This window comes from Amphiura filiformis, unplaced genomic scaffold, assembly GCF_039555335.1.
Source record: "Amphiura filiformis unplaced genomic scaffold, Afil_fr2py scaffold_148, whole genome shotgun sequence".
Lineage (NCBI taxonomy): Eukaryota > Metazoa > Echinodermata > Ophiuroidea > Amphilepidida > Amphiuridae > Amphiura > Amphiura filiformis.
The window spans coordinates 128,078-143,101 of record NW_027305612.1 but is presented as its reverse complement, the minus strand read 5'-3'; the positions used below and the strand labels follow the sequence as shown (position 1 = coordinate 143,101).

The window sequence follows — 15,024 nt, the reverse complement described above, 5'->3', positions numbered from 1 at the left end:
TTATTCAAAATTTGATGAAAATATATGTTTAAAGTGACCGATCCCTGAAATATTTGTGGATGTAATGTAATATTATTTATTGCATGTGTTCCTTATTATATATAAACTAACATGTCCAAGTTTCATTTAAATCGCTCTACTGGATCTGAAGTTATGATCCCAAATGTGAAAAAAGCAAACACTGATTTTAGAATTCCTCAGACAATCTCAGAAAATATTGTTCGAACACTTTAAAGGCCTTATTGGAAATAGTCCCCCTTCTACCCCCGTACAATGTTGGCATACCCAATATTTTCATCTTCACATATCTTCTCCCAACATTGATTGGTGGGGAAAGGGAGGGATGTGCTTAAGATGAACATTGAGAGAACTCTATTATAAATCTTAGTTTCCAGTGACTCATATAGCGTGCGCGCTATACTAAGATGAACATGGGAATTACAGTGGGTGTTCGAACACATTTTTCCGGGATTGTCTACAAAATTGCTTAGCAAAATCATCTGATTTTAGTTTTTGGACAATAACTCTGCAGTTACGCAATCGATTTTAATGCAATTTGGAACACATGTTAGAAACATAATTTGCTATCATCACACAAAATATGAAGGAAATCAATGAATATTTTGATAGCGTTCTGTTAGTATAGATTTAACATAGCGTTTTGTACACACAAATACAGGCCTAAATTATTTATGTGCCATGTTTATTGAACATATGTACATGTGGTATAATTAATTTAGAGAAGGTGTTAAAATTTTATATTCAGCTAAAAACAGACATTACTCGTAAATTTAATGTTATGTATTTAAATGTCACAAATTTACCACTGTGTGATAACTCGGAGGGGGGGGGGACGAGAGAGCAAGCGAGTGATAGAAAGGGAGAGATACGCACAGGCTATGCACATTTATTGTTTTTAAAAACATTACTTGACCAACATTTAAGAAAATCAGCCAAATGTGTGAAATTGTGTCCATTAAACATTTTAAATACACCATGGTTAAGATGGTCAAATGGTGAATCATAACGATTTACACACATAGACAAGCACGCATTTCCAACGATTCACCATATGATAGAAAAGTAAATCCTATTATTCTTTATGTTTTGTGGTCAACCGTGCATAATGTGTGTTTTCAATGGGGAGATGTGCAATGATTTACCTTTACCATGAATAGGCTTTCACACTTTCAGTGTACACAGTTATACCCACTGAAGAGACAACGCAAATCATGTTTAATGAAATGTGCCAATTTGAGATTGCATAGGCCTAATAATAAAGGTCATTATCTAGAATGCTCATATGTTTAACTGAAAAACAACATTTTTGAATTGTTTATATTTCTTTCTTTGTTCGATCAAAAATAATGACAATCATGAATTAACCCTGAACTTGAACACCAATCATTGACCATGTTAGTTAAAATATTATTGATTGATGTGTCCTATACATTGCGCATGTGTCTTTTAATGTGAAATTGGACTTGAACTTGAAACATATTGAACAGCAAGTGACATTTGCACTTTTTATTCTTCCTTCTTTTTTAATGCATTATTTTCCTTTTTACTTAGTTTTTTTGTTTTATTTTCTTTTATTTATTTTTGGCATTTTCTTTCCTATTTTGTTTTGGTTTCGTTTCTTTGTTTCTTATATCTTTTATTATTATTTTTTTTTTTGTGGGGGAGGGGGGTCTTTAATGACTTCTTTTTCTTTTTATTTGCTTGAAATCTTTGAAGTTTACTTTCGTGGGGTCAGGAATTACTGGTTTGGAAGGAGAAGTTTGGCAATGCATTGGACATAGGGTGGTAGATGCCGTTGCATTATTTTGCTATCTACTGCAGATAGCATTGACAAATTTGCATCCCACATCCGTGTGATGTTTGATTGACGGTGCCCTTAGTGTTATAGCAAATATAAAAGATGGTCCATGATTGTCCAAAAACATTGTCAACTTTTTAGCTATTCAAATTGCTATGTTTTAAACTGTTTGGGGATATGTATCAGGTATTTTACGTCTTATTCGACTTAAATTATTCAAAATTTGATGAAAATATATGTTTAAAGTGACCGATCCCTGAAATATTTGTGGATGTAATGTAATATTATTTATTGCATGTGTTCCTTATTATATATAAACTAACATGTCCAAGTTTCATTTAAATCGCTCTACTGGATCTGAAGTTATGATCCCAAATGTGAAAAAGCAAACACTGATTTTAGAATTCCTCAGACAATCTCAGAAAATATTGTTCGAACACTTTAAAGGCCTTATTGGAAATAGTCCCCCTTCTACCCCCGTACAATGTTGGCATACCCAATATTTTCATCTTCACATATCTTCTCCCAACATTGATTGGTGGGGAAAGGGGAGGGGATATGCTTAAGATGAACATTGAGAGAACTCTATTATAAATCTTAGTTTCCAGTGACTCATATAGCGTGCGCGCTATACTAAGATGAACATGGGAATTACAGTGGGTGTTCGAACACATTTTTCCGGGATTGTCTACAAAATTGCTTAGCAAAATCATCTGATTTTAGTTTTTGGACAATAACTCTGCAGTTACGCAATCGATTTTAATGCAATTTGGAACACATGTTAGAAACATAATTTGCTATCATCACACAAAATATGAAGGAAATCAATGAATATTTTGATAGCGTTCTGTTAGTATAGATTTAACATAGCGTTTTGTACACACAAATACAGGCCTAAATTATTTATGTGCCATGTTTATTGAACATATGTACATGTGGTATAATTAATTTAGAGAAGGTGTTAAAATTTTATATTCAGCTAAAAACAGACATTACTCGTAAATTTAATGTTATGTATTTAAATGTCACAAATTTACCACTGTGTGATAACTCGGAGGGGGGGGGGGACGAGAGAGCAAGCGAGTGATAGAAAGGGAGAGATACGCACAGGCTATGCACATTTATTGTTTTTAAAAACATTACTTGACCAACATTTAAGAAAATCAGCCAAATGTGTGAAATTGTGTCCATTAAACATTTTAAATACACCATGGTTAAGATGGTCAAATGGTGAATCATAACGATTTACACACATAGACAAGCACGCATTTCCAACGATTCACCATATGATAGAAAAGTAAATCCTATTATTCTTTATGTTTTGTGGTCAACCGTGCATAATGTGTGTTTTCAATGGGGAGATGTGCAATGATTTACCTTTACCATGAATAGGCTTTCACACTTTCAGTGTACACAGTTATACCCACTGAAGAGACAACGCAAATCATGTTTAATGAAATGTGCCAATTTGAGATTGCATAGGCCTAATAATAAAGGTCATTATCTAGAATGCTCATATGTTTAACTGAAAAACAACATTTTGAATTGTTTATATTTCTTTCTTTTTCGATCAAAAATAATGACAATCATGAATTAACCCTGAACTTGAACACCAATCATTGACCATGTTAGTTAAAATATTATTGATTGATGTGTCCTATACATTGCGCATGTGTCTTTTAATGTGAAATTGGACTTGAACTTGAAACATATTGAACAGCAAGTGACATTTGCACTTTTATTCTTCCTTCTTTTTAATGCATTATTTTCCTTTTACTTAGATTTTTTGTTTTATCATCTTTTATTTAATTTTGGCATTTTCTTTCCTATTTTGTTTTGGTTTCGTTTCTTTGTTTCTTATATCTTTTATTATTATTTTTTTTTTGTGGGGGGGGGGTCTTTAATGACTTCTTTTTCTTTTTATTTGCTTGAAATCTTTGAAGTTTACTTTCGTGGGGTCAGGAATTACTGGTTTGGAAGGAGAAGTTTGGCAATGCATTGGACATAGGGTGGTAGATGCCGTTGCATTATTTTGCTATCTACTGCAGATAGCATTGACAATTTGCACCCCACATCCGTGTGATGTTTGATTGACGGTGCCCTTAGTGTTATAGCAAATATAAAAGATGGTCCATGATTGTCCAAAAACATTGTCAACTTTTTAGCTATTCAAATTGCTATGTTTTAAACTGTTTGGGGATATGTATCAGGTATTTTACGTCTTATTCGACTTAAATTATTCAAAATTTGATGAAAATATATGTTTAAAGTGACCGATCCCTGAAATATTTGTGGATGTAATGTAATATTATTTATTGCATGTGTTCCTTATTATATATAAACTAACATGTCCAAGTTTCATTTAAATCGCTCTACTGGATCTGAAGTTATGATCCCAAATGTGAAAAAGCAAACACTGATTTTAGAATTCCTCAGACAATCTCAGAAAATATTGTTCGAACACTTTAAAGGCCTTATTGGAAATAGTCCCCCTTCTACCCCCGTACAATGTTGGCATACCCAATATTTTCATCTTCACATATCTTCTCCCAACATTGATTGGTGGGGAAAGGGGAGGGGATATGCTTAAGATGAACATTGAGAGAACTCTATTATAAATCTTAGTTTCCAGTGACTCATATAGCGTGCGCGCTATACTAAGATGAACATGGGAATTACAGTGGGTGTTCGAACACATTTTTTCCGGGATTGTAGCCTTGTATATCTGGTGCCAAAATGGGCAAAAGGCACATCTACAGCTTTGGGCCCATCCATATGCCACATATGAGTCCTGATGATCTTGTACTTTTAGAGCTAGGCTTGTCAACCTGTTGCACCATATTTTAACATTTGGGCCCCTGGGGCCCATAATATATAACATATTGGGCTCCTGTATATTTGTAAATATAGAGTACCCCCAGGGCTATCAGTGTACCAACTCACGGCCCTGAGGCTGCTTCATTTGATGAGAAACGGCGTGCTTTGTATTTTTTACATTTGGGCCCCTGGGGCCGTGACCTTTGACCTCTGGGGCCAAGATGGGCAAAAGGCACTTCTGGGGTAGGGCCCATAAGTGTACCACATATGGGCTCCAGGGCCTTTGTAGTTTTAGCGCTAGCCTTGACAGAATGATGTGTTTGATGGAGAAGGAGGAGGAGAAGAAGAAACCACAGGATAACAATATACCCGTCCATGCTTCGCATGCGGGTATAAGAAACCACAGGATAACAATATACCCGTCCATGCTTCGCATGCGGGTATAAGGAGATGGAGAAGAAACCACAGAATGGGAATATACCCGTCCATGCTTCGCATGCGGGTATAAGAAGAAGAAGAAGTCAACATTTGCTTTTACATGAACACTTTGAACACTAAAATTCTGAAAATGATACACCTTGCTAATGGAACAGAGAGCAGTATTTCCACAATATGTTGCATAGTATTTTTAATAATAACATTAAAATTGGTAATTTTATTAAACCGAAATGTTTCTTACCATACGGCATAACAATGTCCGATGGTTGACTTAGTTTACTTCGACCAATCTGATTTTTTGCAAGTACGCTATAGACGAATTCCTTTCCAGCTGTTACATCATTATCAATAAATGAAGTCTCACGCGTCTGAAATCAATAAGAAATTAATATAATATTCATATATTCATTCATTCATTCATTCATTCATTCATTCATTCATTCATTCATTCATTAATATATTCATCTTTATTCCATCATTTCAAATTAAAACTAATACAAACAGATACAATACAGACATAAATATTGAATGAGGAGGTACTCAAAAGACAGTATGTGAAAAACCAAAACACTGTGAAAACCAAAATTGAACCTGTTTTCGTGTTGAAGAATATTCAAGAAACTATCATGATAGCTTCAAAACAAGTTAAATATACACAAAGACCACAGACAGAAATTGTCTTGTGCTTTCACCAGCGGGATCATCAGTCGATTGCCACCTGTCTTGGGGAGTTTCGGCCCTCTTATAATCAAGACTCCCTCGAGGTGGGGGACCGGCAGTGAAAGAAACACCACCTCCCTCTGGTGAGCTACTTATAAAACTAAAACTATGCTTCTTATAAATATCAAGACATGCAATGAAACTTACTTTAAACCCATGCAAGAATATTAGATAAAGTACTAATGTAATTTAAGAATAATAATTAAAACTAGAAGGCCTTATATTTGTACACAAATACGGCTATACCCGCATGTTATTGGTGTACCCAAACTTACAGTCCTTATTTGCTGAGGACTTAAAATAAAGAAATTGTAAAAAGTCGCCCAATTGGGCGGAAAATGTATAAAAAGTGAAAGTCCAAGTCACAAGCTTTAATTTAAAGTACGTTGCACTCTCGTAGCACTTAAAATAAAGAAATTGTAAAACGTCCCCTCCCAGTGGAGTCGTCTCTCTTACTCTCCATAGGTTGCTGTTGTCAGTCTCTCTTACTCACAGTGAGGCTATGCAATATGATTAGTGGGGAAACTATTCCGGAGGGAGTATGTAAATTAAATGGAACAGCCATTTCAGAGGGAGTATGTACATTAAACGGAACAGCCTTTTTGGGGCCATTTCAGAGGGAGTATGTAAATTAAATGGAACAGCCAATGGGTATGAAATTTAACTGGAACAGCCTTAACACTTCACGCTGGTATTTCCAATTATTATATTATCATACGGATCTGTCTGTTTAGTCCTATGTGTGTGGGTGGGGGGTGTGGGTGTTAGTAACAATATAATTCTCAGGTGCTATCTGTGTACAAATTCTGAGCCCGGAAGCTGCTTTATTTGATGAGAAACGGCCGGCCCTTTGTTTTAACATTTGGGGCCCTGGGCCCATTATATTTGACTTATGAGGTCCATGTACATATGTTGCATTATAATTCTCTAGTGATATCAGGCGACTCAAGCTGGGCACTGTAGCTGCTTTATTTACTGAGTAACGGCCGGCCCTATGTTTTAGCGTTTGCGGCCCTGGGGCCCATATTATGTGATATATGGGGCTCATATGTACATATAACAATGTGATTCTCAGGAGCAATCTGTGTACAAACTCTGAGCCCTAAAGCTGCTTTATATGATGAGAAATGGCTGGCCCTTTGTTTTAACATTTGGGGCCTTGGGGCCCATTGCATTTGACTTATGAGGCTCATGTACATATGTTTTAAGTATAATTCTCTAGTTCTATCAGTAGACTAAAGCTGGGCATTGTAGCTCCTTTATTTACTGAGTAACGGCCGGCCCTATGTTTTAGGGTTTGGGGCCCTGAGGCCCATATTGTGTGACACATGGGGCTCATATATATACATATAACAATATAATGCTGAAGACCGTTAAATGTACCAAATCTGAACCCTGTAGCTACTTTATTTGCTGAGAAACGGCCGGCCCTATGTTTTAGCGTTTGGGGCCCTGGGCCCATATTATGTGACATACGGTGGTCATATATACACATGACAATATAATACTAAAGACCTATCTGTGTACTAAATCTGAGTCTTGTAGCTACTTTATTTGCTGAGAAACGGCTAGCCCTTTGTTTTAACATTTGGGCCCCTGGGGCCCCTAGCCTTGTACATATGGGGCCAAAATTGGCAAAAGGCACATCTACAACTTAAGGCCCATACATATGCCACATATGAGCCCCAGTGCTCTTGTACTTTTAGAGCTAGCCCTGTCAATCTGTTGCACCATATTTTAACATTTGGGCCCCCTGGGGCCCAAATTATATAACATATGGGGCTCTTGTATATTTGTAAATATAGAGTACCCCTAGGGCTATCAGTGTACTAACTCAGGGCCCTGAGGCTGCTTTAATTTATGAGAAACGGCGTACCTTGTATTGTTACATTTGGGCCCCTGGTGCCCGTGACCTTTGACCTCTGGGGCCAAGATGGGCAAAAGGCACTTCTACGGTGTAAGGCCCATAAGTGTACCACATATGGGCCCCAGGGCCTTTGTAGTTTTAGCGCTAGCCTTGGCAGAATGATGTGTTTGATGGAGAAGAAGAAGGAGGAGGAGGAGGAGGAGAAGAAGAAACCACAGAATAAGAATATACCCGTCCATGCTTCGCATGCGGGTATAATATTTCACTTTGCTTCTGAAATGCTTGACCATCTTTGTCTTTACATGTTTCTCAAGTGAATTCCACTTTTAGTTTAACGTTACTTCGTATTCGTTTTAGGAGCTCATGATATATGATAACTAATTTTGGAAGGCTTTTGGAAGTTGGTTGGTAAAATGATTGTACATGCAAATACTTAATAGGTATCATATACATTAATTGATAGATCTTAAAAATGTGCGCTGACTGACTTAGGTAATGACTATTTCATCCAGTCCGAAGTGCCCTTTTTTTGCAGCTTGAACTTTTTACCTAAGTATATTTTACAAGTGCTTCCCCATGCTACAATACCGTAATTTACATACAAAAGTGGCAGTGTACAATATAATTAATACAGAATACAATACAAAATAGTACAAAATGTTTAATTGTGTTAATGACTCCTATACCCTCAGACATATTTTGGAGATGTTATCAGTGTGACGTTTTCATGTCAGGTTCTTGCTACTCCAAATAATTTGTCATCTTTAACTCTATCCAAATTTGATTTATCCAAGACCGTGTTAACACTATCATAACAAATAAAGTATGCACAAAAAGTAACACAGCTGTTATAAATACGCCTATAGCGTCAGAACTAATGAGTGTGTTCACTATATTTCAACATAGAAAGGAGGATGATATATCTTTTTTAAAGAAAAAATATCCTAATTTAAAAGCTGCAGCTATTTGTATTGAGATGAAGTGAAGATAAGTGGGTTTTACGTGCTACAATTCTTGCATAATAACCATTGATCACTGTAAACTGCACATTTTTAATTAGGGCATTTTTCTTTAAAAGCACTGCTGTGTTGTTAATATTATTTCGATCACATCACTTTGTTTACATTTAAAGAGGAAGCCCCACCAGAGCATTTCTTCTGGGGTGAACCAAACCTGCCTGGTTATCAAATTAATCAGTGACATGGTTATATCTGGATTTGACAGGTGCTAATTGATGTTTTAATGTTATTGCATCCATTAGCACCTGTCAACTTCAGCTTGTCACTGATTAATTTGAGGTTTGGTTCACCCCATAAGAACTGCTCTGACGGGGTTTCATCTTTAACCTTAGAACTACTGAGCCATATTTTGTAACACGGACTACGAAGGGGGGAGGGGGTAGATGAGGTAGTGGCGCGTTCCCCAACCTCATTGGGTAAAAGCCAATCGCTGTTGCTCAGCGATGTAGAATTTTGGTTTCTGAACAAAAGAGAAACAACAACTCATAACTGAAACGAGGGAATGTCAAATCATACTCTACTTTCCATTAAAGATTCCCATTTTGTTAACTTAAGCAAACAGTGTGCTGTTGTTGTGCATTCGTGTAAGAACTGGGAAAAGATATAATTGGCCTTGGGTCTTTACGACTCGTAACATTATTTGAAAGATTTATTGCAACGCTCAGTGTAAGGTTTTTGCAATGAATAATATTGAGATTTGTGCCAGTCTGGTGACTCAACTTCTGAACACACAGAGAGTCGGTAAATATGCATATAAAAAAAAGCTCAGGCTGCAGGCATGTCCCACATCTCAAGCATATTGCAATGCCAGGTTAAATTGTCTCACCAGACCTACATGTATTTATATTAATTGGAAAGCGACTTATTTCATGGCTTATGTTAGTAGTATTTACATTTACTTTTAGATATTTTCAATTTAAATTTATTCAAGCTGCCACAACAAATATATTTATTTATAAGATTGGTTTAAAATATACTAATGAGTGCAGTTTTTGTAAGAGTAGTATTGAAACCACTAAACATTTGATGTGGGATTGCAATATCTTTTTGCAATATAGTTTTGATTATTCTTTTGGGTATACGCAATATTTATAGATGTGGGATTGATAAAAAAAACATTGAGTGTCTTTGTGTTTAAAGTATGGATCAAAATGTTTGAGAAGTCTGAGGGAAAGTTATTGCAGTAAGAAATAATAAACTCCTCAAAAAATTTTGGAATTTCTTTTCAAACATCTATATCTAAGATAACTCGTGACATGTTCATATCATGTTGCATATTACTGGATAGCAAATTGATTCCCCTTTACAATCACGTCACATTTGTAACAATCATTTTTTTCCATTTTTCCACGGCGGAGCATGTATTTCTCTAACAACACCTCAATGGCTGTTAAAAAACAATACGCAGCAACAACAGCCTGGTCACACGTTGTTGTAGGATAGCATTCCCTTCTCAACCAAGATTAATCTTAGGTCATTTAATATGGTGACAATGATGACTCTGGCGCGAACATCACGACCAAGATGGTCCCATAAGTGTTCATTCTGGGCTGATGGCAGTTATTCCAATCTTTCTACTCCCATATCCGTCTAGGAGGATTGCATGGTCCCAGATTGCAAAGATATGGGATTGCTTCTTGCTGCACTGAATAATTGACCATTTGGCACATTCTGTTTTTACTACATTCAGAAGACATGCATCATTCAGCAAATCAGTATTGAAAGCTCCCATAACATGCAGCTTTTTTATCACTCGTTTTCCAACAAAAAAAGCAATGTCTTTAACCAATATTTATTTATTTATTTATTTATTTATTTATTTATTTATTTATTTATTTATTTATATTAGCTATGTATAAATAGGGTCTAAGTTTGTATTTGACGAACTTGCTAACATAATAGACCAGAGGATGATTTAAGCACTTCCCAACATTCCACTATGTTACTTGCGGTTAGCATAGCTGTGTGAGCGAACATGACAAACTCGCCCACTGCATATAGACGTACTGCACGTGCATGGTTTAATTTGAATTTGTACAGTTATATTTACATAAAAAACGCTGTGAAGATGCTAGTCGATTTCACATTTTATGTTATCTACAGAAGGTGTGATTATTATCCTTTAAGGATACGATACATGATTTACCGACAAGTGACTCATTTCGGAATGCGATCATGAATTTTGAAGAAAAAAAAGTTTCCACAGGCTTCGTTGGGACTCGAACCAGCGATTCTAAACTCCCTTCGATTACGCGTCTAGCGCTTTACCACTCGGCCACCGTGGCAGTTGAGCGGATGAGTGTAATGATAAAAGATAAATCTCATAATGCCATCTTCAGCCTTTTGTTTACTAAAAAAAGACGCGTTTTGTAAAGATAGATTAGCCGTTTTATGCATAAATAGCACGAACGTTTGGGAAAGGTTTCAAACAAATAATAAAGACACTGATGTGATGATGAAATTGCGTAAGTCGGGAATTATCTGCGTCGCAATGTTTTGTTTTGGTTTTAGGAATTTGACCTTAAAATTTACGACTTCATGACATTATCATTCGAAATCAACAAAAGATATTTCAACACTATATGTTCTCATTCTTTTTCTACAATGTTTTGTACATGTATGTGAAATAGCTTCAACAATGGTTCGCTGCATAATGGTAAAAATAGCCTTGACCTAAAAAAGGGCGAGAGGTACCATATTTACGGATTCAGGCTAAATTTAAAATTGATATAAAACGTTTGTTTATTGATCGATTACAAAAATTAATTTTTGTCGTATAAAGAAATTGTATCTGGCGTGAATTACACTACAGTTTTTATTCCTAGGGCTCTTTGACTTCTTCAAATAATTTTTTTAATGATAGAGTGAATCCCCTGGCCCTCTATAATTACGCACAAAAGATCAAACCCCCTTAAACACACATCACTTTTGTTCTGAAATCGACCAAGTAATAATGACACACGCACAAATCTAAAACAACATGTTTTGCACAGAGTTCAATGGGATTTGAAAAGTAAAGTGGCAGTTGAAACTCTAGTGACAACACTTTTGCAGTGCATGATGGGGCTTCCTTAAATCATCCTCTGATAATAGACATACACCACCTTTCTCGCGTTCCACTCTATTTGAAGACCCTGGTGCTAGCAGAGCTCAACAGCCTAAATAACATAATAAGAAAATGGGTCTTGAAGTTTTGAAATTAATATGCCAACCACACAGTTCTTCTTCTGGGCTGATACTTGTTGGAATACTATTACACTAGTGTTATCTTTCTTCTTTTTACAACTAGAAATCAACCTATCATCTCTTATTGGTTTTGTATAATTAACACTGTATACATTCATTACGGACTTTAGAAAGTCCATAATTCTAAACCACAATCACAGTCTTGATCAGAGCACTGGCCTTGCCATAAACAAGAGGGTTCTGTTATCCAATTCTGTCTTCTAATAAAATAATTAATGTTTTGTGTTTAAAAGACAAACGTATCGCAGTCTAAAAAGTTAATTGACTATTTTAAAATTTGTATTTTGTTTATCATTATTATAGTGTGGTTAGACTTGGAACAAATTTTTACTTTCTATAAACAAGATGCAAAACAAAATCAGTGTTTCAAAAATAAGAATACTAAGTGCTAAAATTATGTTATTTAAAGAAATACATTACAAATAATTAGGCTCTGATTAATGTTAAGTCTTCATTTAGGTCGGGATATTAGATTGCCTATGACAAATGAACAGACCAGTCTGATGCTGTACTACTGGGTCTCCTATGTTCATTAAAACGTGTTTTCGCCAATATACACCAATCCGCCGACGCGACTAGCCGATGGGACAGTACAACATTTGCCATTACTGTGGTGTTCCTGCTACAATACACCGTGGTTCTCAATACGTATTCTCTATACTTACCGGAAACTTTGTCGATTATTTAGCCTTTTTCTGTGATATTTATGATAATATGGTGACACCACGAAAGAGGGACATTTTGACAGACCTTGTCGAAATATTTACCAAATAACTGATAAAATAATCGTTTAAGTACAGTTGCAAAGGTTTTGATTACAAAAATAAATTAACTCAATTTAGGGTTTAGGGTTAGGGTTAGGGTTTATGGGTTAGGGTTATGGGTTATGGGTTATGGGTTACGTTTAGGGTTAGGGTTAGGGTTTAGGGTTAGGGTTATTAATTATGTTACACATTTAAAATACGTACTATGTATTTTGACAACGGGTACACCGTGCCATTACGTATGCTGTAATACAGCATATCTATCCCAGCACGGCATTTATCGTCCCCATACGACCCGTATGGACACAATGTGTTACGTGTGTATCGGGGACTCTTCCCCGGCCCGGGTATTTCTTCGGTAACTTAGCTTGTCTGACCGAGTGTGCCGTATAGCCTTATTTTTATTGTAATTTTAAATGTGTCGCAATATATTTTAGGATTTTTATATTTTCTGTTTTACAATTATATGTCCTTCGATTTTCGACTCGGTACCCTTTCCAAGCTATGCCGTATATGTGGCTGCTGGTTTACGTCAGGTAAGGCCTAGGCCTAGGCCTACTCATTGGAAGAAGAAAACATTTTTGCTAGATAGATCTCAAACCACAACAATGTCTATAAAATAATTTTTCTGTTTTTGTTCCAAGAACAATAAACCTGATAAGATGATGAAACTTTATCATTTGTCATGGATGTAGGCCTAAATATCACATAATTTAAAGTTTTGCTCATTGCAAGTAAAGGAAAGCCATGCCTTGGTAACCAACGCAACATATACACATTAGATTTCAACAAAACTTCGGCATTCTTTGCATTGACTAGTGTTGAAATATTTACGAAGCCTCATCATAAATATTAGGCCACTGTCAAACATCATCTTCCTACGTGTCCATGATTGAATCGGAATGAAATATTATTGGATAAAACGCATGAAAATGGAAGTTAAAAAATAAGTTAAAATTGCCACTCGTGTTGTATTGCGGTGTATAGTGATCAACGGATTGTCAGTGTCAAATACCCCGCGGGAACACTGCAGTAATGGCGGGGTCGATAGAGGGCCAAATACATTATTTGGCCGGCGGATTGGTGTACAGGGTGTATCAAAATGATTGGTACCGGGCTATGTGACATTTTCAAAAATATATAAAAAATATAAAATTGCTAATTAATATAGTTTTTGTACTATAAATAGAAAGGGGCATATGTTAACTTATTGATCTATTAATCTGAAGTTGATAGGTTGATGCATCTGGGAGCTATTGTCATTTAAACGAAGATCGACGTAATCATGGTTTGACTTACACAACACAAGATGAATAGGTTCACTGCTTGAACCATTTATTGCATACATACTCCTCAGTATACATAACATAAAATTGCTTTACATATGCTTTTAGAAAGATAGTTCCTGAAGTCACTGCCTTACAACTCTTGCAGTGTGAGGTGAAGCCCTATCTTGAAAGAACTTAACACCTGGGATGGGTCCATTCTCTAACTGCCCATATCAAATATTGAAGCATTGCAAGTTATAGCATGTTTGCATGGGATATACGACTTGCTCTTAGAAACTGTCTCCTAAATCTTCTCTGCACTTCTCCGTAGATTCGTGTCGACCAGTGATTCTTAACTATGAATGCACACTGAAGTGTACTGTAGAGCCATTCCAATAACTTTTACCAGGTCTAAACTAACCTACACTGTCTACACTCTATAGCCATTCTGCCACACCATCTACTTAGTAATCTCAATAATACAATTTAAATTACCGCCCTGGATGGTGTTGATACACAAACTTCTTTCACCCACCTGAATTATTCAAGTCAATAATATTACTCTCAAGCAATAAATATTGATTATAACATTTATATATGTTATGAATGAAGAAAAAAAGCATGATTTTCAACATATCATCCTCACAAGGTATTTGCAGCGCAGTAAAATAGAGCTTTGAAAATGGTGCGCTACTGATCCAGCGTTACAATGAAAAGTGTAAAAACACCTACTTTCCTTTAGAATCATGTAACTTCTGAATAGAATGTGCTATCTTTATGATCTAAAATTCTTCGAGAAGATACAACATCTATAATTACAAATATTTAAACAATTAACCCCAAACTGGCACAAAAAATCGTAAAAAAAATCGGCAAAAAATGAGAAGTCTTCGGTACCAATCATTTTGATACACCCTGTATACGCTTCTTTGCACTGTCCGGTACCGGTAACAATTTTGCACTGGCACGGGATGTAGTATACCGGACCTGTTATGTCCTACTAATATCTGTCTCGTCCTTGGTTGACACAAGGATTTGTCTTAGCGTGAGAGTGGGTTTGAAGAAC

The 15,024-nt window shown here is 36.0% G+C and overlaps 1 protein-coding gene across 1 annotated transcript in view; it reads right to left on the bottom strand.

Annotated features, from left to right (window-relative positions):
- The window catches only part of LOC140145143 (myomesin-2-like), an 89,713-nt gene that overhangs the window by 6,192 nt on the left and 68,497 nt on the right, over nt 1–15,024 (bottom strand). The window contains exon 13 of the mRNA XM_072166921.1: nt 5,316–5,442. Within this exon, the coding sequence (XP_072023022.1) occupies nt 5,316–5,442 (127 nt within the window). The remainder of the gene's footprint in view (nt 1–5,315; nt 5,443–15,024) is intronic.